Raw genomic sequence first — 22,815 nt, 5'->3', positions numbered from 1 at the left:
TAGCCAAAATCTTGGACTGGAATGAGAGTTGCATACTTGTTGACAGAAAGAACCACTGAAAGGCTTGGCTTGGAGGGGACCTCAAAGCCCACCCAGCTCCAAAGCCCCACCATGGGCAGGGTTGCCACCTACCAGATCTGGCTGCCCCGGGCCCCATCCAACCTGGCCTTGGAAACCTCCAGGGATGGGGCATTCAGAGCTTCTCTGGAAGCAGTGTGTTCCAGTGCCTCACTGTCCCCTAAGTGAAAAATTTTCCCCCTTTATATCTAGGCTGCTCCCCAGCCCGGCTGCCCACACTGCCATTGTGGACTTTGCATTTCTCCCTGCTGTGCATCATGAAATTCCTGTTAGCCTGTTTCTCCAGCCTGTCTTGGTCTCAGAATGGCAGTCCTGACATTCCCAGGTGGAGTATCCATCTGCCTCCTCACACCTGGTGTCACCTGCAAGCTTGGTAAGAGTGTCACACCCTCCGGCTCATCAAGATGCTTAGAAAATGATTTTAGAAGTGTGATGTATTAATATTGTCTGTTTGACCTCTATATAACTGCTTTTCAGCTGTTGAGAAACAGCTGAATCCTTTTGCTCTAATTTCCAACTATTGGGTCACATATACTTCTCTGAGCATTATGGCAATGATGCAGATTTAGCCTCTGATCCATGCTGCAATTGGGTCCTGGATTAATCTGTGTAAATACTGTTTAGCAAGTTGGCACTCTGACTTCTAAAAGTGCAGTTTCACCATAGTCACGATAATGAACTTGAGGAGAAGGGTGTTGCAATTTCTTTAATAAGGTGCTGGAGAGAGGAACAAAAGGGAAGGATCAATTTGGTGCAGGGGGAGAGGAAAAATTACAGTGGTGACTTGAGTCACCTTAGTATTCGTCAGTTCACATGGATGTGTTGTGCACTGAGCTTAATTTTTTAGTTTGTTTGCTTTATTCCTGTTGAGATTGAGAATTTCAGTAGCAGCATGGCTGATTAGTGCCAGGTACCTACACACACGTAGGAGATGCAGTCTCAACTATGAATAATTCATAATTTAATTAGAAGCAAACCTTACCAAATAGCAGTTTAAAGAACAGCAGGAAGAATAGAGGAGAACAAAAGCGTGGTTGTATCATGCAGTTGAGGGAGCCTCCTTCTTTACCCTGTTCAGCTCAGGATTTCTTGGAAACTATAAGAAGTCATAAGTAGCCTAGGAAAGAAAGATGACACTAAGTGGGATGAGTTACTGTATAACAGTGTTCTTCATAGGAGAGGTATTTCCATAGATTTCTTCCTCTTTTTTTCCCCCCATTTCTCTTTTATGACATTGGTCAAATTATGCAGAATATGTATCAGCCTCTGAAGCTTATGCATAAGATCAAAGAAACATAAGGTTTTGTACAATTTTGCAATGCCTCTCTAAGTGAAAATCAGCTTTCTTTCTCGCTATTGTCAGTAATGAACAATGTCTTAAGTTCTTGCACGTTACTTTATGGATGTTCCACTAACACAAAAGTTATATGTGATTATATTTAAATATGAATCATCAGTGAAAAAAACAGCACCAACATTGGAACGATTACTATTATGTCCATCATGAAGTTAAAATAAATTAATCCAAACTGCTGAAATCATAAATTTTATGAAGAAACAGCATCCAGAATTTACTCTAGTAAAATGGAAATAGTTTTTCAGTCCATCTGTCTAAGAGTCCATCTGACTTTGCCATTAGGTTTTGAAGATGACATACCTTTTGGAGAAGTATAGTGGTCTTGTGTGACAAGTTCTAAGCTTCAATGTTTTTCTGAAATCTTGGAAACAGTTGCTGAATTGTAAGATAGGGACTGTATGGAATCAATTTCCGTATTACTTAGAATGCTTTTTTGTTGATTTTCTTCCTGTGTATCTACACAGATGTCAGTGGAATCTATAGCTATCTGAAAATAGAGCATCTTCAACATTAATGTCAGCTGTGTTCAATTTCATAGTGCTATACTTCAATACTACATCTGCATTTCTTTCTTTCCTACTGATTTAGTTACTGAGAATGTGCCATTGGTTTCCCCACTAATAATTGTGAGTTGGCTGTCAGAGTAATTTGACAACATCTGCCTTGACGCTTTCATCAAATATCTGCTTTCAGAAAAAAAAAAAAACTCTTAAAATGCCTAGAGCATGCACTGAAATCCTGACTTATTTGGATCTTTCTCCCTTTCCCCCCTCGCTCCCCCCTCTCCCCCCCCCCCCCCGCCCCCACACACACAAAATATATCATTTTAATCCCTTGGTTTTAAAAGGAAATGAAGACTTCTTTCATATATTTTTTTGCTTGGTCAGGCAAAAGAAAGCTGAAGTTGAGTGAATTAAACCAAAATTGAGCTAGAAGCAATCTGCTTGTACATCTTTGGTTGGTTTAAGGTAGAATAAATACTACTATAATGGACATGCATAACTACATGACAAGTTTTTTGACCCATGTTTATCTCCATGGAGTTGATTATTTCATCTGGCTGCGATTAGACAGATCTTAGGCTTCTGAGAATGCAAGCACAGTGTTCTTCACGAGGAGGATTGTGCATTGTTCGTGCCTTATTTGGTTTCATTCAGACACGCAAAAGTTCTCAACTAGGATACCTTGGTGCTGGAACCAGTAGTTCGCTTTTTTTTATTGGTGTTGGGGTTGTTTAGAGGAGAAGCAGACCATTGATATAGTCTTGATCTGAGTGACACCAGTGTTTGGAGTGTGGAGGTGAGCTCTGGCTTCTTTGCAAGTTCCTCTGCCTCACCACCCTGTGACGGCAGTAGCTTAAGCATTGTAACCCAGCTCTGACTTGCTGCAAGGCTGTACATATAGGTGTATCTTCACTTATTCAGGAAGTTCATAATTGTAGATGTGCTTCACTGTTTGGTAAAGAAAGATATGTCTGATAAATGAGTAAAAAATTTACCACTGAGTAGCCTGGCAAATTGTACAATAATTTTCAAACGAACTCTTTATTTTTATATTTTATGCAGACATATCACAGCATCAGGGCTTGTGTTCTTATTGTTTTTTATACAAAACAGTCTTATTTTTGTGTGTGCCTGTGCATTAAACAAAATAGAGAGCAATGAAATAAATGTAGAAAGTAACCTTATCTTCAAGTTTCCTATTCTCTTTAGTTAACTTTTGATTAGAATTCATGTTACAGAATTAATGGAATAATTTATCCTTTTAAAATGTGTATAAGAATGAAGCGCTGTGCAGCTTGGTCTCTTGGTTAACAAATGATGCCCACAGCAGCATAAGATGAATATTAGTGGGATAGTTTAATATGCTGCTAAAGAGGCTTACAAGCTACTGTGAAGAGTAGAAAATACAAGAATAGAAGCTTATCTGTAACTTAATATAACACATGTGGGAATAATACTTAGCATTTCTGTCAGGCTTTCCATATGAGAATTTTGAAGTGCTTTGCAGTACAAGTGATGAATTAATCCTCAGAATAGTTCTTAATGTTTTTATTTTCCCTCTTAGTTTCTTTTCAATATACTGAACTTGGATTTTTAATTTTTTTTTTTTTTGCGTGTGTGGGCAATAAATTATTTTGTGGGATTCTGAAATGCAGGAGTTTGCTCATATATACTTTTAAGACAGAGTCATATAAAACATTTCATGATGCAATGTGCATTTTTAATATTAACAGAGAATCCTGTAAATTGGTTTGGCTGGCCTTGATGTATTGACATCGTTACATCTCCCAGTATTTCCACTCAAAGAATGCTATGTGTCCTATGCTGTGGACGGTGGTTTCAGAAGTACTTCTAAGACTGAGTGGTTAAATACTTCTGAGTTCTCAGTCCTTCATTCCTGTGAGAAGGCAAATGAAGACATTTAGGCAAGCACCTAAATGTTCCCCAAATCTCTAACCACTTACCACTGGAAATCAGTAACTGGGGGTTCTTGTCAACCATTCCATTAATTAATACAGCAGCGTCCTTAGGGGTTTACTTGGCTGGGACAAATTCTATCACTAAGTTCTCAGAGGAACTCAGTGGGAATATGCTTCTGAGTGTGTATGTCATCTACCCGCTAAGGAGGAATGGTCTGGTCCCTCTTGGGCAAAGACTGTTAAATGCACAGTGAAAGCGTGTAGCTTGCGTTTAACATTGAGGAAGTGGCACTAGAGAATGAGGTTATAAACACCAGAAATCTGTCAAGCTCCTGATTTGCAATAATCTTCCTGCTGACAGGTAAGAAGTGGCTATATACATATGTGAAATTTCATAGTGACAGGATTTATATTATACATCTTGAAGTAGAAAAACAAAATTCTGTTGCCACTAGAACAAGGGAGTATGTTATTATTTGTCTTGTTTTGTCAGATTCAGGGAAAGATATAAACAGTACCCAATCAAATGAACTTTCTTTGGATATTTGAGATTTTTTTGCTACTTTGTTTTTGGAAGAAGAGAGAGTAACTATAAAATGAAGAGTTCAGAATAAAAATCTTTTGATTATAAGTGCTAATTTTTAACCTCAAATCAAATTCTAAAGATGATTCTACTTACAGAAAACAGGATCTGAATATAAACTGATTTGTTGATTTCAGTATCTAGTTTTCTCTTGATCTTCAATCAGGAAGCTGAGATTTTGCTTAAGACAACAACAGAAAAAACCACCCAGACATGTATCACCCTTGGACATATCTACGTATCTACTCTGATAAGATTAACTACTAGAAATTAGCAAAGAAGTCATGACAGTAGAGCACCCTACATCTTTACCTAGAAATCTGATCTAGAACAAGTCTGAGCAGGCAAAAAGCTGTTTACAGAGATGAGTTACTTTAAAATCTGTATGTGTATGTTTGCTTTAGTTTTCTGAGGAAATTCAAGGCAGCTATTATTAACTGATATAGATATACAGATGGAAGAGACATTGGTACATCTTACAGTTACCTGCATAACTGCCATAGAAGATTGAGATGAAGAATTTGAAGTACTATCAAAGTAATAATAGCGAATGACAAAAGTTAAAATGGGTGTGCTCTGAAACAAGAGAAACTTCCAAATGATTTCACAGTGCAGTTCCTAATCCTAGAAATAGCATTATGTATTGAGATATACAAAACAACCCTTTTGCTTCTCATTTTCAATATGTAGGTTATTCAAGACAAGGTCAATAAACTTAGCAAAATAGCCCTGTATTTCTTTAGAGATCTAATAGTATGCTGATTGCTGTTACAAAGATGGTGAAGCATGGATGTAGTATTTCCACTAACTTCCAAGAAGACAGGCAGTGTTGCCAAAGATTACTCACTATGATTAACAGTGAATTCCATAAAAGCGTATGAAAAGAGCTCATGTATGCAGCATGATTTTATGAGAACTGATTGTGAGTCAGCTTAAGGAGTTCATACAATTTTTCACAGAGAAATCCTCATTGGTGACCTTGTAATACCTTCAAAGGTACTGTTATGCTTACTAATAACAACTTCTGGAATGCCTGTGAAGTTTTTCAGCTGTATTGCAATTTGGCTACTATTTGAGAACTGTGAGAACAATTGAAAATTGTCTTTTTCTGAATCTTGTTTAGGTGCAGTAGGTTAACAGTAATGGACATGGAAAGAAAGTAAGGCTTCCCAAAACTTGAGGCTTTTCCACTGTTTAATGTAATGTTGTCTTGGTACACTGGGGATGCCACTTGAGATTTGTTGAATTGGATTCAGCAAATGAGCATCACACGGCTGCCTAGGGAGGAGGAGCAGGAAGAACAAAAGTGAGAAAGGATTGAGGTAAAAGTGACTTATTAGGGGAAGGAAAGAAGATGGGCTTGGGATGAGAGATGCAGAAGTCACTTGTCATTATCCACAAGTAGACCTGAGTGGTCTTAGGTGCTGTGGAGTCTTGCTTCAGCCGGTCTAAGACAGCTATCTTACCTGCATCCCTGTCCAGTCCCCGAGTCTACTTGTGACAGGCAGGGGAGAAGAGGCAGGACTGGAAAAAGGAGAAAGCATTGTTGCTGTGCATTTGCAACTCTGCAGTAGATAAAAACACTGCTGTGCTATCAGCATTATTTTAGGCACAAATTCAAAACAGCACCATGTTATGAGGAATTTTAATGCCAGACCTTATACAGACATCACCCATATGAGTTGACTTGTACAGGGGGAAAGTTTAAGTGGAATGTGTCTAGCCATTGCTTACTAATTCTAGGGACTTCCATCATTTCCCTTACTGATGTCGTGGAAGAATTAAGAAGCATTAGTTACAGCAACAGGAAGGAGAAAAGCTTCAGGGAAACTAGACTTAACGAACAATAAAGATTTAATAGAGTAGAGGAGTCTAATTTTTTTTTTTTTTTTTTAAAGGCTTTTCCTGTTAGTTTCTCAAGGGTCTTATTCTGTTGAATGTCCAGTACCATTTTAGTTTTCTGCTTCCTTCTCTTGGGAAGTCTTGGCATGGTTTAAATGACTCTGTTGAGGGTTAGCATGGTGCTATTTCATGTTGTGAGAATGCCTTTTCTTTAATATTGCAGTTCTGAAAGGTGCTTAAATTATTTTCCTGGCATCTTCTCTGACATCTCCATAGCTTGCATCTTAACTGCTGAAAATAGATCTTACTACATTCTTACTTTCATTCCACATAGTACTGCAGTACTTTGCATCTAAATACCATTACTGTGCTGATTCAGCATCACTCATTTTCTAGCAGTGTTTCATGCCTGAGCTCTTGGGTACTCCTGTTTGAGTAGAAATCTATTTTGCACATTTCAAGTGCCTTATGTATGTCCTTCTGAGACATTATGTTACATGTTTTGGAAGATGGCAGTAGCTAAAATAAAAACAAATGGTAATTTGTAGTCAATGATCATAATCCTTTGGCCAGCATTCCAGCTGCTGTTATAAAGGTTTTTGTTTCTGCCTTGGGAGAACAAACCTGTTTGGTTTTTGTTAGTTTGTGTTGTTTTGTTGTGTTTTTGTTTGTTTGTTTGTTTTTGTTTTTAGTTAATTATGTTCTTTTGGTCAAGAAGAATTGTAAAATTATCTTTCTTTAGCTCTAAAGGAAGTGTTTTGGGGAAAAAAAATGCACAGATCCTTTCATGAATAGTGTCGCACTCTCACTTTTTTTCTTCCAAATCATTGCTGATACCAATTTTAATAGTGTAATAGCACACTTAGGTATTCTCCAACAGAAATGAGATATGGTATTTCAATATTTTCTAACGTTCGAAATAAAAATTCTTGCATCATTTTGTTCTGAAGATGTAAAAGCAGCCAGCTTACTAAAGAGGGGGATGCTACATAGCCAAACACAAAGCTATGGCTTCTTCTGAATGGCCTAAGGCATGGCTCAGAAAGAGATCTTGCAAATGTAGACTTAGGGTTTCTCAGTGAGCTGTCAGGCTCATCTAGATTTTTAGGTTCAATGAATATGTCTTAGCAAAGATAGAAGAACTGAGGAAAAATACATCCATGCAAATGTAATTCTGCCTACTGTCATCCTGGAGGATTAATAAGGAATTTATTTGAAAGCACTCAAGTGAAATAATTTCATTAGTTAAACTGTAGGGAAGTTTGAGGGTATCTGGGGTCACCTGGCCAAGATCTGTGATGTTCTTCATCATTAGGAACTTCTTGTTACATAGATGCTCTCAGTAAAGGTGAGATTTACTTAAAATTTCAAGTACTCAACAGCACTTATTCAAGGAGTCAGAAAAAGGGCCTTGATGATAGAAAAATAAAAAACAAAACAAAACAAAAACCATCTAGAGATACCTTTTTGGAGATGTATCATGCAAACAGAAAGGTGAAGACTGCAAGGATAGTTGAGTTTCTCCAAACAATTGTTATAATTTATTTCTAAGCTTCCAGTGCTACAAGTTCGACCTAAGCAAATGCTTAATTATCTTTAACTTGGATCTATGTGAATTGCTATGCAGTATTTTAGAATTTTTTCATTCTTACGTAGAAAATAAAACTATTAGCAGATAGGAGATTCTTGTTTATAGGAATCTTGATTCCTACAGGGTGAAAGTGTATAAAGCCCTTCTGATGTGCCAAATTCTAGAAATCGAGACTGACTGCGAAGTCTGAAGCACAAACTCTGACTCTGTGGTTCCAGCAGTGCTAAGGGCTGTTGGTGGTGGTTGTTGGCATGTTTTCAGGACTTGTGCTCTTCTGTATGCTCTTTGCACAGTAACACCGAGTCCCAGTAACTTTTTGCTACATAGGCAGATGCTTGTGTCTGGTTGCTAGAGGTTACATTTGTGTCCAGTATACTGAGTAGGTACCTTCTGCAAAATGGGATGACTTTCAGAAATAAGAGTCTTTCTTTAAGATCTAGTAATAACTATTGTTAGAAGGTAGGGTCTACTGTGTAGGTTAGCTTCTAGTCTCACTATCTATAGTTAGGCTGGATGATCTTAGTAGTCTCTTCTAACAATTTATGATTTTATGGTTGACCAACAGAAAATGCCTTCTGCAAAGAGTGCACATTTGCATTTACAATGCAATATGATCAAAATGTAAATCAGTTGGAAAAGCTAAAGGCAATAGAGGGAACATCTTGTAGTGTCATGCGCTTTGTGAATGTTTTGAATGGAATAGGTTTGGAACTGTTCCTGTCTTTCCTGCTTGGTTACTCTGATACTCTTGGCGATGGGATAGGACAACAATTATTCTAAAAACAAAAATTTGCAAAAGTTTCTGATCCCTGAGCTGATTTGGTGTGGTGATGGGTAACCACCACCTCTTCTGCAAGAGAAGGAACAGGGATGTGCTAGGATTAAAATAAGGGAGAAGATCACTGGCTTGTGCAATCTTAATTTTGTTACAGTCAGAATCTTCAGTCACTTTCAGATCATTTAATTACAAATGTGATATAAATAAATATACAGTTCCTTGTGGTGTTCCTAGATTAAACAACGTAAAAGAACTCCAATGTGATTTTATGAGAAACTAAACTTTCACAAAGCATAGAAGTATCAGGTTCAGGGTAGATTAGGGATCTTTGAGAATTTGTTTTCTAATATATAAAGCTGAGCATGCAGGACTTGCACATGACTGCAGAGCTGAATAAGTATTTCTTGTATAAAATGTAAAATTACTGGAAAAATTAATTGGTAAATTAGAAAATAGCCATATGCTTCCCTATTACCAGGAGCTGGGATTGCAACACAGACATAAAGCCTGTGATGGGGCTGCCTGTTGCTAGGTCTGTGCTGGGACAAAATGCCTGTTCCAGAGGGAAGCTGAGTGAGGGACACGGCTCCTGCCAGCTGGTGCATCCCTGCTGCCTGCCGACATTCTCACACAGGCTCTTACTGCCTTTCAGCTGAGATCTGACGCCAGGCATGCTTTCTGGTTGAAAATGCTCTATAGTAAATGTTGACTCCAATTTTTGCATTTGTGAACTTGACCCTGTAGATGCTCTACGGTAAATTAGCATTCCTGAATTCTTCTGTGGGATAAGATGCACTTTTATGCTTCTATAAATAGCAAAGATTTTTTTTTTTTTTCTTTCCCCCACAGGCATAGCAATACTCCAGAAAATCTGTTGTCATTTATTATGGTCTGGCCTAATGTGGGTTTTTAATTGACACGATTTCTCTATGTAATTTGAGCAATGGAAAGAGGAAGAAAGAAAGCTGAGGATTACTATTATCAGTGTGTCCTAAGGCTGTTGCTTTTAAATGTAGGATTATAACTGCTATTTAACAGAATTATCCTTGGCATGCATGGCCTCGGGAAGAGGTCTGAAAGCAAGGGCAGAGCTGTGCTGTCAGCTGACAGCCTGAAGCAGTATCTTTGAAAAGGTCTGAAACCATCACTTCTTGTCTGGAAGACGACCTCTGGCTTTCCTAGCTCAGTTCTGCTTTGTGGAAGTGGGGAGGAGATACAATGTAGTGGCATAGACTCTCCTGCTCTTACATAAATTCAGGTTGCTGATGTGATCCTTGAAGAAGACTCTTCCTGAGCAGAAGTTGAAGGTGATGCTGGATCTGCTGAAGCAGCAGGACATCTCTTGGCTGCATACACCAGCCATCCCCTAGCTTTAGGCTAGGTCTTGGTTGATTATGGTAACAGAGAGTGATTAGTGCCCTGAAGTGGATCTGCTGTCAATTTCTGACATGAATATCTTCTGTTCTTATTGCAGAGCTTTGTGCTCAGTTCCCTGAGGGCATTTTCCAAAGCAGTATTTATTTGTGGTGCAACTCTGTACAGCAAACATATCTTTATAGCCATTCTTAGTTGTAGAAGTTGTTGGTTGTTTGTGCAAAATGGCATATCAGAGTAGCTATGGAGGCATTCAGTAGCACTTATAGTCATAGAAGATATGTCATTATTATCTCAAGATCTCTCAGAGATGTCTTGCCTGCCCCGTTCTAGCTTCGTTCTACTCACTAGCTGCATTAAGTTTGCATCAGCTAGTTTTATGTGAGAAAGTCTCTGCCAGACTGAAAACTCCTGTGAATTGCTCTTAATTTTGACCATAAAAATTTCTGTTCTAGAATAAACAACAACAACAAAATATTTCCATCATTTTAAGAGATGTATGCTTAAAGGAAATGAAATCATACTTGTATTAATTTATAACATAAATTCATTTATTAAATATTGTTTATTATAAGTGTGCAAATACCAGTGACCACGTAAATCTGGCAGACACAGAGCTCTTATAGTAACTACACCACTAGCATCCAGAGAACACGCTATTGTGCAAATATTTTACAGTTCTAATGCATAGAACATGAATTTAATGAAGCATTGAATTAAATATATTTAATTTTGAGAATATTGTCAAGTCAGTATTTGCTGTGGCTTCTTGCAAAATCAACATTATAATCCTGTTTTTGTTTCCCTACAGATGATGAAATATGCCTGGGATAATTATAAGCGTTATGCATGGGGATTAAATGAACTGAAGCCCATATCTAAGCAAGGACATTCAAGCAATTTATTTGGTGAGTAGAGTGTATTTTTGTGCTTAGTGACGTTAGCATAAGACAGTAAATCAGCTAAAAAGATTATAGGTGATAAACAAGTGTTCTTTCTAGCCTTTGTGATGCAGTGTGGTGTTTCTTGCTTATATTATGTATAGCAAATAACTATGAATGAAGATGATGCTGTGACTTATAGATTTCCTTTTGAATGAGAATAAATGAAGTATACATCATTGCTGCATGATAAAGAAGTAGTTTGTTGCATTAAACACTGCTCTGCCTTAAAACTTTTCATACAAAGTGGAACTCATTGGCACTAGGTCCATAAAGATGAAACAAAAAATACAAGGTAGGACAGGTTCAAGAAAGATCTTGTACAAGAAACCAGCGTTATATACTAGATACTCTCTACAGCCATGAAGGTAGTTGAAACTCTTTGTGGTTCTCCGGAGTTTTATTCCTGAGAATAACACTTGAAGAAATTTGTTAATCTGTCAGTCAGGCTCCTTTAGCAGGCTGTTTTTCTTTCATGAATATAACCATTATTTGAACCTTTAAAAGTTACACAAGGGATGTTTAAATAACACCCAAGTTGTTATCAGTTTAGAACAGATATGGGGCTGAAAAAGCTCCAGCAGGAAAAGCAACTGCAGAAATCCAGTGTAATGAGGCAAGACTTTTTACTGTACAAGTGGGACAGAGGTTTGGATAAACAGCAATTGAAGGGCAGCAGCATTCTGTGAAAGTTTGAGAAAGCAGTCCTACAAATTATCATCTTTGGTATTCCAAAAAAATGATCAAACCGTTTGACAGCAATCTTTGTATTCAAATAAATTCTGTTTTCCAAACAGAAAGCTGAAAAATGAACTAATTTCTATAGCTGAGGAAAAGTCAATATATTATGTTGATTTTAACAGGAACTTATTTTGTCGACTGTGTGGAAAAGATAGCTTCAAGTGGGAACAGTTCCTAAAACAGCTTAAATAGAGCACTTATCAAATTCTCAACTATATTTAGAAGTTGCTAAGAGACAGCAGTTGTGATTATGAAAATAATTGTGAAAATACAACATCTACACTGGTATTGCTTCACTCCTTGTCTACCCAAGATGACATCCAAAAATGTTACTAGGTAATGATTATACAGTTAAGTATTGGATTTTAAATGTTAACTGGTTGCTTGAAACCAAAGTACTTTAGGCTTCTGTTGTCATGGGAAAAACTTTTTTTTTATTATCTTCTCTCACAGATAGTTTTACCGTTTAATATCAGATATCAGTAACTGTTTAATGCAATCCTGATTGCTTTATTTTCTTAGAAGAAAACAGAATGGTACATTATGTCTTTAAAATTAAAATGTTTAGTTTAATTGGCATCAGAAGCAGTATAACATCTGAAGTGATTTGAGTTCATAATGATGCCTCATGGATTTTCAGAAAAAGCAGTAGGAATATTGACTTGTGAAATGTTTTAGCGTGTAACAAGAAAGTGTTGGGTTTGAAAATAGAATTGCATTTAGAAGAATAAGAGCCAGAGTTGATCTAATTACAGATCTCTTCCTCATCATGGCCTTCTAGAATTATTACTATTTCCTATCTCCTATTACTGAGGAGATTTCCTTAAGAACGTCTTCACTCTTATTGATCTTGGTGGCAAATCAAAATAAGTATTGGTTCCCTTTCTGATTAATTGCTTAATGAAATACTGAAGAGCAGCATATCTACAAGTCATTCTGTTTCATAAGCTACCCTTTCCTGGGTCTGTATTCTCGTTTTTCTTTTTCTTTCCTTTTCCTTTTTTTCCTTTTTTTTTCTTTTCCTTTTCCTTTTTTTTTTTTCCTTTTTTTTTTTTCCCTTTCCTTCAGAAGCAAATCCTTGTTTCTGTAGTATTGTTTTCAAATCACTAAATCTAGTCTGTACCTTCATGTATGAATTCTACTAATGGCTTTTCCATTTTCTTAAAGGAATAAATACCTAATTGTAGGTATCAGCAGGTTCTAGTGCTGTGGTTCAGTGATGCTTAATGTTGTGTAGGCTGCAAAAAGCATAGTTCTGACACAGAAGGGGAGAGAGAGCTCTTTTCCAATGTTGTTGCTTCTAAGTTTTTGAAGGTATAATGGAATGATAAGGCACTTTGTAAATAATCATGGCTGTTGTCTTGAAGGGTCTGAAACATGAAAATAGCATGAGACTTTAACGGGTGTAATTGTACATAGATGTGACTGTTAGTCAATACCATCATGAATTTGGCAACTTGTTTAATGCAATGTGATATTATTGTTAGGCTAGGAGGACAGGGAATACTGCCAGTGGGATCGTGATAGGAGAAAGCTGGGTAGAAGCCCAGATAGTTCTGACCTCCAGCTCAGATCTTGATGTTGCTGATATTCCGAGCAGCATAAGTAGAGGATGGAGGGTGTATTCAATAAGCTTGAGGAAGTCTTCAGACTGAAGGACATTCACGTGAGAGGAAGCAAATTGTGCTCCTATCATGTGCACACTCAAAATGACGTATCTTTTAAGGAAAGGCTTAAACATACATTGAGCTGAAATATTTCTATGTCAAGATGAAGCCAAAGCCTCATACTTGCCTCTGACTGTTGAAAGTCTTTTTGGGATATCCATGTAACGTTTTGTTTTCTTTTTAACTGTCGCTTCAGATTTTACTGTGGTATCTTGGCAAGTAACTAACATTATTGCAGGTTTTTTTGTTTACACCAACAATGAAGAATTCAGTTAAAATAATATTAAGGCAGAAATGAACTGACAGTAGTTGTCTCGGTAGTAATTTAATAGTTGAATTTCATGAAGTTAAGTGTACAACTGCCTTTTAGACTGATCAAGTAATTCAGAATGACTGAATTAGTTTTGTGCTTGCCTTCTACACTGATATGATGTTTGATATGTGTAATAATGGTTCTTTATAAATTGTAATTATTCTTTATAAATCTTTTAAAATTGTAATTATTTTACATTGTAGAATGTAACCCCTATACAGATTGATTTTATTTGTTTTATTAAAACATTTTATTAAAATTAATTATTAAAAATGTACTCTTAAATTTTATTTTATTAAAAAAAATACTGAAGAAAGTGGAAAAGTTGCAATTGAATGATGAGCTATCATTCACGAAGTGTTCTCTACTAATATTAAAACCAGTAAGCGCTGCTTGTAGAGAGCTTTCTCTAGAAAAAAACCCCTCAAGTTTGTGCTCTTGAGCTTTGCTAAAAAGCTTTTATAATTATATGTAACTGTATTTTCATGTACAGTAGTCCAAGTTTAGTAATATTTTAACTTGTGGACATAGTATAATTAATCTCTTCTAATGAAAAGGTACTTTTTCTGGAGGGGTAGAAAGAAGGTAATAAGTACTCAAACACTATGTGGCTTAGAACTGAATTTTGTAGTTTTCAGAGTATTGAGGTTTCACAAGATTTTTAAAGCCTCCCAATATTCATATTCAAAACTCTTTCAGTGAATACCAATGCATATTTTTGAGCTAATATTTTATTAATATTGTTCAAGAAATTTAATTTTGCATGATTATAAAATAATAATTGAATTTAAATTGAAAAGCTTCCAACATTTCCCGTCCTCACTCATCTTCACTGTTGCTGCTGAAGTCCTTGAAATTATGAATTCCACTATGCAATTTTAGTTATAGAAGTGAGCCTGACTCCTTTGGAAATAAATTAATAGAAGTTTGTTTAAAGAATAACATCATCAGCTATGTGGATGAATGGCTCAGCCCATCTGTGAAAGGAGGTCATGCTTCAGAACCACTGTTTGTTGGTTTTTTTTTTTTTTTTTTTTGTTTTTTTTTTTTTAGGGTGGTCATTATGAAGGCAAGGAAGCTTATTACCTTCTCAGATTTCCAAAAGTCTTTTTGGGGGCTGTTAATGGCCTTTTGAAATACTCTTCCAATGAGGCTATGGCCATGCTCCCAAGTTACTTACTGCAGCCCTGGGAAAATTAAGTGAACAGAGTGACAGTTCAGCAAGGATAACAAGTTACCCAAGGCAGTTAATGCAGTGGGAAACTGCAGGCAACTCTGTGAAACCAGACAGATTCTTTGAGAGATGATAATTCCACTTTAAAATAGCAAATGGGATATAGATACTAGATTTGAACTGATAAATAAGTGGCATGGGAGATATGAATCTAGTTAAGCTCAAAATAGATATTAAAGATTGGAATTTTTTTGGTATAATATATGGAGGTCCATTAAGAGTGACACTGATGGAGTGAATAAGGATTTGTTTCTTATAGAGAATACTATCTTTTGTGTAGGGTTGAAATATAAATGAAAAGCTGGCATGTTCAAAACAAGCAAAAGAAGAGGGTTCATTACAAAATGTGTGGCTGAGTTGCGTGAGTGCCAGAAGCAATGCAGATGCCAATGGCTTCCCTGGAAAATAGGTGAGACAATGGAGGAAAAATTCCAAGAGCAATTAAATAGACAGCAGAGCTGGCTCTAGACTACATAAACCTACAAAATACTGGAGATAGAAGAGCATTCGAGAAATATTACTGCATTGTTTTGTGTTGCGTGCATGACAAGCCAGATTTGTTAAAATATATGTAGGCTTTTTCTCTCCATTCTGGCCAGCTGGTAACAATGACTGAAACTGGAAACGTTGCTAGGAGATTGCCAGTATCTGAGTACATTTCATGTTTTGGCATGTTAAATCTTAATAATCATGCCCAACACTTCAAATTTCCTTTATTTAAAGGAAAAAAAATTCCGCCTTCTTAAAAATCTAAGTCAGCTTTTGAAATGGTGCTTTAAGAAACCTACAGATCTAGTCAAAATCTTAGTTTTGTCAAATCTGTATGTCTTTTTTTTAAACATTGAGAATAATGTAATTTAAATTTTATTGTACATTGTGTATGCAGTTGGAAAGAATTAGATGTTTCATTGATACTTTTTTTCTTGTATTTAATGCCACAAAATATCCAATCTTATTTCTCTTATTAGACAAATCTAATCTGCTCATAATGCCTAGATTAATAAAAAAGATGTGATATTATATTTCTTTTTTTTTTCCTTCTGGAATTGTAATTATAAACTGAAATATAGAAGGAAGAAAACAGCAGAAAACATCTTCAAGTTTCTTCAGCTTACAATAAGGTGATGAAACAAATTTGCCTTAGTGGCTGAGAAAACAATGACAGTTCTGAAAGATCAAAGTGGGGCTCAGCATAAATTCAACATAGCTATGTATAATTTTTTTTTCTTTTCCACAGTAGTACAAAATAGCCATTAACACAGTTCTTCTGGTAGTAATTGAAGAAAATTGTTCTCGCCCTTTACTTATGTATGCTGAGTTTCCATCACATTAAAAAAAAAAAAAAAAATATATATATATATATATGCATACATCACATACTAATTTTCACATTTCAATTGAAAAACACAAATATGTCACTTTCTGGAAGAAAAAAACAATGTTCTACTCATATTTTCTGTGTATGCATGAACAAGAAGTTCTAGTTTATTATGCCTATTGGACAGTAAATTATTACAGGTGAGGAAGCAGGTGTATATAACGATATGAGGTCACTTCATAGGTCATTCCATTCCTCTCAGTTTTGCTCTATGCTTTTCCCCAGTTTTTTTCCATTCCAAGTATGATACCATGTCAGAAAGAATAAAAGCACTTAATTTTGAGAAGGATAAGGGGAAGGCCGTATCTCTGTGTAGTTTCCACTATTTTTTTAGGAAATGCATTAAGACAGATTTCTGAAACTTCTCCATGTAGTGTTTTCTTTGACATGCTTGGAAATTACATTTTTTTTTATCTGATTCACAAAAATGCGTGCAAATATGTATGTATGCATGTATATTATCCAAATGTATTTGGTGACAACAAATGTGGGTGTTCTGGAGAATAAAAACTTCATATGTGGGGGCTGGGAGGGAAATTGTGAACACGTTATTAAATGTACCAACATGCACTGATTCTGGCAACCTGACTGTATGCTATATTCGACTCTCCTGGCAAAAAAAAATGCCTTATCTAAAAGCCTGAGACTGACAAATAAACATTTCTCGGCCTACCCTTCAAACAGCTTGGCCATGAGCCAGTTGAGTTTCTTAAACTGTGTGGCCACATACACTCTGTCACAGAGCTGTCATAATAAGCTTGTCTTCCAAGGACAGCAGTTCTCCCTGCACTATCTCCCTGGAAACTTGTATGAAGTTATTCATCCTGTGACCACACTTTTTTTTTTTCTTAGTCTTCTCTGCTCACTTACTGTGGAGGCGCTACTCCATTCTCTAATGTATTCTAATTTTCTTAGTTGTGTGTATGTAGCTTTGTTGGATTTTAAAAAGGGTATTGTTAAATTGACTTATTGCTTACTATGCAGGGACAATCTAAACTGCTCTGTTTATCCAGCTATTACAAAATTCTAGTTAATTAGTTGTCTTGAGTCATCATCCACAACAGTAGTAGTCTTTTTCAGATTCTTCCAGAGTGTTGTTAAAGTTACCACCTTGTTGAACTTGAAACGATGTTCTTTAGATGTTGACTGATTTCTTTTGCTTTCTTTTAGTTAACTATCTTGTAGGCTATTTTACATGTTCTTTATTAGTTACTTAAATGGAAGAAGTGATGCTGTTAGTATAGGGGACAGATAAATGCAGTAGCAAGTTTAACAAAGGAAGTAAAATTGTGGTTGTTTCACCCTGATGGACAGGTAAACCCCACAACTCTCTCTCATCTCCCTCCTCAAGGGAAGAGAAAATGCAATGGAAATGCTGCACCATGGGCTCCTCTATGGCTGTACTTGAAGATCTGCTCTGTGTGGAGTCCATGGGCTGCAGGGGCATAGCCTGCTTCACCACGGGTCTCTCCTGGTCTGCAGGGAACTTCTGCTCCACACTTGGAGCTCCTTCTGCACTCATTCTGCACTAACCTTGCTTGCTTGCTCCCATCTTCTCTCTCAGCTGCTGCTGTGCAGTAGTGTTTCCCTTTCTTCATTCTGTTCTCACAGAGGCGCAGCTGTTGCTCATATGTCAGCTCTTGCAGTGATGGGTCCCTTTTGGAGCTGGCTATGATCTGACATGGAGCAGTGCTGGGCTCTGCTCACAGAGGTCACCCCTACATCTATCCTGATACCAAAACCTTGCCAGGTAAACCCAAAGCTAGCATATATGAGTATTTGTTTTGGAGTTTTTGGTAGAGATTGTGTTTCACTTTGGTAGACCTGTGCATCTGGTTATCATTTTTATTATCAATTATTCACTTCAAGCTTACATTTTATGAATTTCAGTCCATTTTCTATACCCTGAGTATAAAATATCTTGTATTATTTGCTAAATAAATACATAATTGCTTCAGGTGTACACATTTACTTGAAGTATTACTTCTGATAGTTTCTTTCTGCCTAGGTCAACTGTGGAACACTCACTTGAGGATTGCAGCTTTGCTGGCACTTTTTTGTAAATAGATGTTAATCCAATTTATAGCTGTTCTTTAAGCATATAACAGGACAGTTGTCCTGTCCAAATATTATGTCTTATGAAAATGAGCATGTAATTTAAACGCGTAGGAATAATCTTTGTTTATCATAGGCCTTGACTTCTACGTAATTTCTTCAGAATATTGTATAGAAGTTAACAAGACAGATAACTATTTAATTATTTGTCTGATGTGCTCTGAGAAGCATAGCATATATTGGCTTGTGAAATATTTGATTTTAATTCATAATAGCAAAATGATCATTTAATTTCATTATTATTATTATTATTTTCCTCTTCTTTGTCTGACTGGCTATAGATGAAGAACTACACAATTTCCTTAATGCTCTTAAGTTTGGATTATCCTGTTGGTTAACTTAGTGTAAACTACAGTTGCTTACATGTCATAACTGGATTCTAACTGGCTCTCAAACATCCCTCTCTGTGTTCTTTTATCTTTTCTCAAGATTGTTGAAGTGTAACTGTTTGAAACAAATTTAACTATTTAAGTCTCATTATCTTCTGAAACCTTCAGAATAACGGATAAGATTTTTTCAAAAATATACTAGAGATTCTCCCATTCTTTTCTCTCTGCTCAGAAGGGATGTTTCTACTCAAAGTAGGCCACAATGTGGTTCTGTGTATCCCAGAGCCAGGAAAAAGTAAGATGTGTGTAATTCCAAGGGCAAGTTCTCAGTAAGGTTGAATCCTCTTCTGACTAAGTAGTGAGTTGCAACTCAAGCACTAGACCTTAAAATTGAAAGTGTGACTGGAGATGGTATTGGCTGTTTTACAAAGTGATTACCAAAGGAAATGTCACTGCACTGAACCTGTCAAAATCCACTTAAGGAAATCAGGTTGTAGATTATTTTTCTTCTAGGTAGAGCTCAGTTGAAAAGTTCACTATGAGCTGCTTTTGTGTGTGTGTAATCACTAAATATGTATAGTCTTTGCAAAAAGGTTCTTGAGCATGTTCTCTAGCAGTTTTCTGTACTCATTCTCATTTTCTCATGAGCTCAGTAGAAGTATAAGTTGCTTGAACATGTTTAAGGGGATGAATTTCCTTTAGTATGAGAGAAAGGCAGTCATGTTCCAAGTAAGCTCTGAGAAGACAGTATTCACTTGTTACCAAAGTATGCTGCAGTTTTATTACCGGAATATCTGGGAGAATATATAGATGACTTTTTTTTTACAGTAGGAAAGGGACATTCCAGAAACAATGATAGATGGCACAAGTAATCAGTAACTGCTGAAACAGATAAATTGTCTAATTTTATTACATGTATGAAATAACTTATAATAATCACAGAAATATAGAATGTCTTAGGTTAGGAATGGACCTTACAAATCATCTAGTTCCAACTCCCTTGCCATGAGCAGGGTTGCTACTTATTTGTTAAGGCTGCCTTGATCAATTGTTACCTACTATTATATTTCTAAGAGGATAAAAATGGGAAGTTATTTCCTGTCTGCAATCTCAAGCTGAGAAAGTAATGTCAGTCCTGTTATACAGAGACCTCCAGTCATTCCTCCATTTCATGAGGAAGGAGATTATCACAGTGATGGTGAACTGTCATGGTTTTGTGATTTTTGTTATCGGTATTCCATGTTATAAAATCATGTAGTGCATTGGGAGCTAAAGTGTTAATGCTCCAGTTCCGGATTCCGGTCCCAGAAGAGAAGAAGAACTACATTCCCCAGAAGACTGTTTGCTGTGCAGTTATCATTTCTGCTCAGGGCGAGCAGATATAAGGCTCTGTAGATCATCTGACATTCCTTCTTTCGATCGTCAGCCTCTCCTCCCTGCTGCTTGTCCTGACCACACGCATCACTTCACACTAGTGTAAGGCCTATAGCTTTCAGATATTCTCATTGTATTTAGTTTATTAGCTTCCGTTCTAATTATATTATATTATGGTGTGTTATCTTGCATTCCGATACCTTATTTAGTAAATTTGTTTCTCCTCAGATTGTTGCCACTGTTTTCAGTCATTTAGGGTCCCCCGTTTCCCTTTTCCAGAGGTGTGGATTTGCGAAATCCCTCTGCCCCACTAGCCACAGAACCCAGCCGAACCAGCCTGTGAGCCATTGACATGAACACAAAAGAATTCACTGAAATGATTAACTTCTAAGTCAAATATGAATAATTCAATCCTGATGCATGGCAAAAGTTTACAAACCCAAGCTTACTTTTTTCTCAAATGTCTCAGAACTCTATTCAAATTCTGTGAAGTTCTTTGCAGCTACTCTCTTGTTATTTACCAAAGGATATCTATCCCTGATTGAGTAATCAATTATCCACCTGAGTCATTAGCTTTGCTGGTGAAAGAGGGATTAGATCTAAATACTTTCTTTGGTTTTGCAGCCTAAATTATTTTGCAGGTATAAATGGTTACTTTTGTGTCTAGGGTCTTCTCTGAAGATTATCTTAATAGTAATTTGCATTAATTATGAAGATTGTTGGAGCTAAATTCATAAATTCCAAATTGAATAAATTGGCCCAAACTGAATTCTGTACAGTCTTCAGTAAATAGGAAACTCTAGACAAAATGCTGTTTTGAGAAGGTTGTCATAAATTTCAAGGAAACATGGGAATGTCATTTGGGATCAGTTCATTTTCTTGTCCACCTTCCACAGCAGTCTTTTAATACAGGATCATGAACACATATTTAATGCATATCGAAGTGAACATACGGGTGACACTTCATTTTGCAATCTTACTTGAAGGCTGAGCTAAACTGACTATTATCCATTGATACAAAAGAAGTAGAAGGACACTACTTGCACAAATGCACAGAACTTTCTCTAAAATTCTTCATGTGACAGTCTTCTAAGCTGAGAAATTCAGATGTACACATGATTACCTTTGCTCTCCATAATGGTATTATGTGCAGGCTATGTGATGATGCATAATATCAGAGAATTTTTTTTCAGAGAGGATACTTGAGAAAGGACTAGCCTAAATGAAATGTGATCATCGCTTATCTGTTTCTTAAATTTTTGTCCTTTATTGAGTATAGAGTATAAAAATACAAAGCAATTATTTTTTTCAGGATCAGTCATTTCTCAATGAGATTTATTATCTTCTGTGAATTGTATTTTACAGTGAATGGTTTTATCAGTGTTAAAAAATGCAAAACCATGGTTGAAAACGCAGTGCATTAGAACTACTCTTCAAAACAGACTTAGTGGAAGAACTACTTAAATATTGTGATATAGTGTAGCAGCATGGAAATCAAATTTAAGGCTGTGAATTACTAGTTGCCCATTTGAATGCCTATATTTCTCATTTTTATTTGGATTAATTAAAACTGGATTTTGAAATTAGAATTAATTTGAATTAATTAGATTTAACTGAAAAGCTTCTGTTGGAAAGTAAATCTCTGAATTTATTTATTTCAGGTAACATTCAAGGAGCAACAATAGTGGATGCCCTTGATACACTGTACATCATGGAAATGAAAGAGGAATTCAAGGAAGCCAAGGAGTGGGTTGAAAAAAATTTAGACTTTAATGTGGTAAGTAGTGTTAATGATTAATACTTAATGGTTTGTTTAGTATCTAAGAACCAACTGAGGGCTGGATTCTAGTGTTGCAAGTATGATATCTGGCTACAGCATTTAGATTATCAATAGCTAGAACCTAGCAAGAAGCAGGAATGTATTGAACTTACTGCACTGCCTAGTGGCAGTTTTTCAGTTTGAAAGATTTATGTGGACAGGAGGCAATGAACTGAAGCAAGGAAAAGGTAATAAGGGTATCATTGTAAAATTTGCAACAAACTTTTAAATGTTTCTGGATAGAATTATCAGGACTTCAATGCAAACATTATTTATTATCTACATAAAGACTTAATAATTTTTCTTTCTGAAATCTTCCATAAGTTAGACTTACATTTAGAGAAGGCTACAAGTAGCACATAATCATTTAAATTCCTTTGAGTGTTCTAGTAAAGCTCAATCCCGTGACTTACACTGAACTCAGCTCAGCTCAAACTGCTTTAGCCACATGAGGCACTAGGTCATTAAACCTGCATGTACAAATCATCCTATTAACTGGTAAGTATGCACTTGAGAGTTCATTTATAAAGCTTTTATTCTTGAAATGTTCTTGCACAGAACAGCTAGAGCAACTATAAAACTTCAGTTAAATTGAGAAGGGCTGGTCGTGGTCCTTTTTTTTTTCTTCTTTTTTGTGGGCATGAGCATGTAATATAATTATCGGGTGCAGGGAGATAATGGAGTAGCTACACTGCTCAGAGTAGTCCCAGTAAAGTACAGAAAGCATTGTAGGCACAGCGCACTGAGCTCTGTAAATCTCTTGTAGTAAAGGTGCATCATGGTAGAAACACTTTCTGCAAACAAAGTACTCTTTCTAATATGTAAAAGTCATGTTTAATTAGCTTCTCTTACATACTTGAAAATAATTATCAATTTAAG

The 22,815-nt window shown here is 36.2% G+C and overlaps 1 protein-coding gene across 2 annotated transcripts in view; it reads left to right on the top strand.

Annotated features, from left to right (window-relative positions):
• Positions 1-22,815, top strand: part of MAN1A1 (mannosidase alpha class 1A member 1) — a 132,811-nt gene that overhangs the window by 21,639 nt on the left and 88,357 nt on the right. For both annotated transcript variants that reach the window (XM_042876209.1, XM_042876218.1), the window contains exons 2-3: positions 10,837-10,933; positions 21,779-21,894. In XM_042876209.1, the coding sequence (XP_042732143.1) occupies positions 10,837-10,933; positions 21,779-21,894 (213 nt within the window). The remainder of the gene's footprint in view (positions 1-10,836; positions 10,934-21,778; positions 21,895-22,815) is intronic.

This window comes from Lagopus leucura, unplaced genomic scaffold (genome assembly GCF_019238085.1).
Source record: "Lagopus leucura isolate 7727_CA_CO unplaced genomic scaffold, USGS_WTPT01 Super-Scaffold_73, whole genome shotgun sequence".
Classification (NCBI taxonomy): Eukaryota; Metazoa; Chordata; class Aves; order Galliformes; family Phasianidae; genus Lagopus; species Lagopus leucura.
This window is presented reverse-complemented; position numbering and strand designations above follow the sequence as displayed.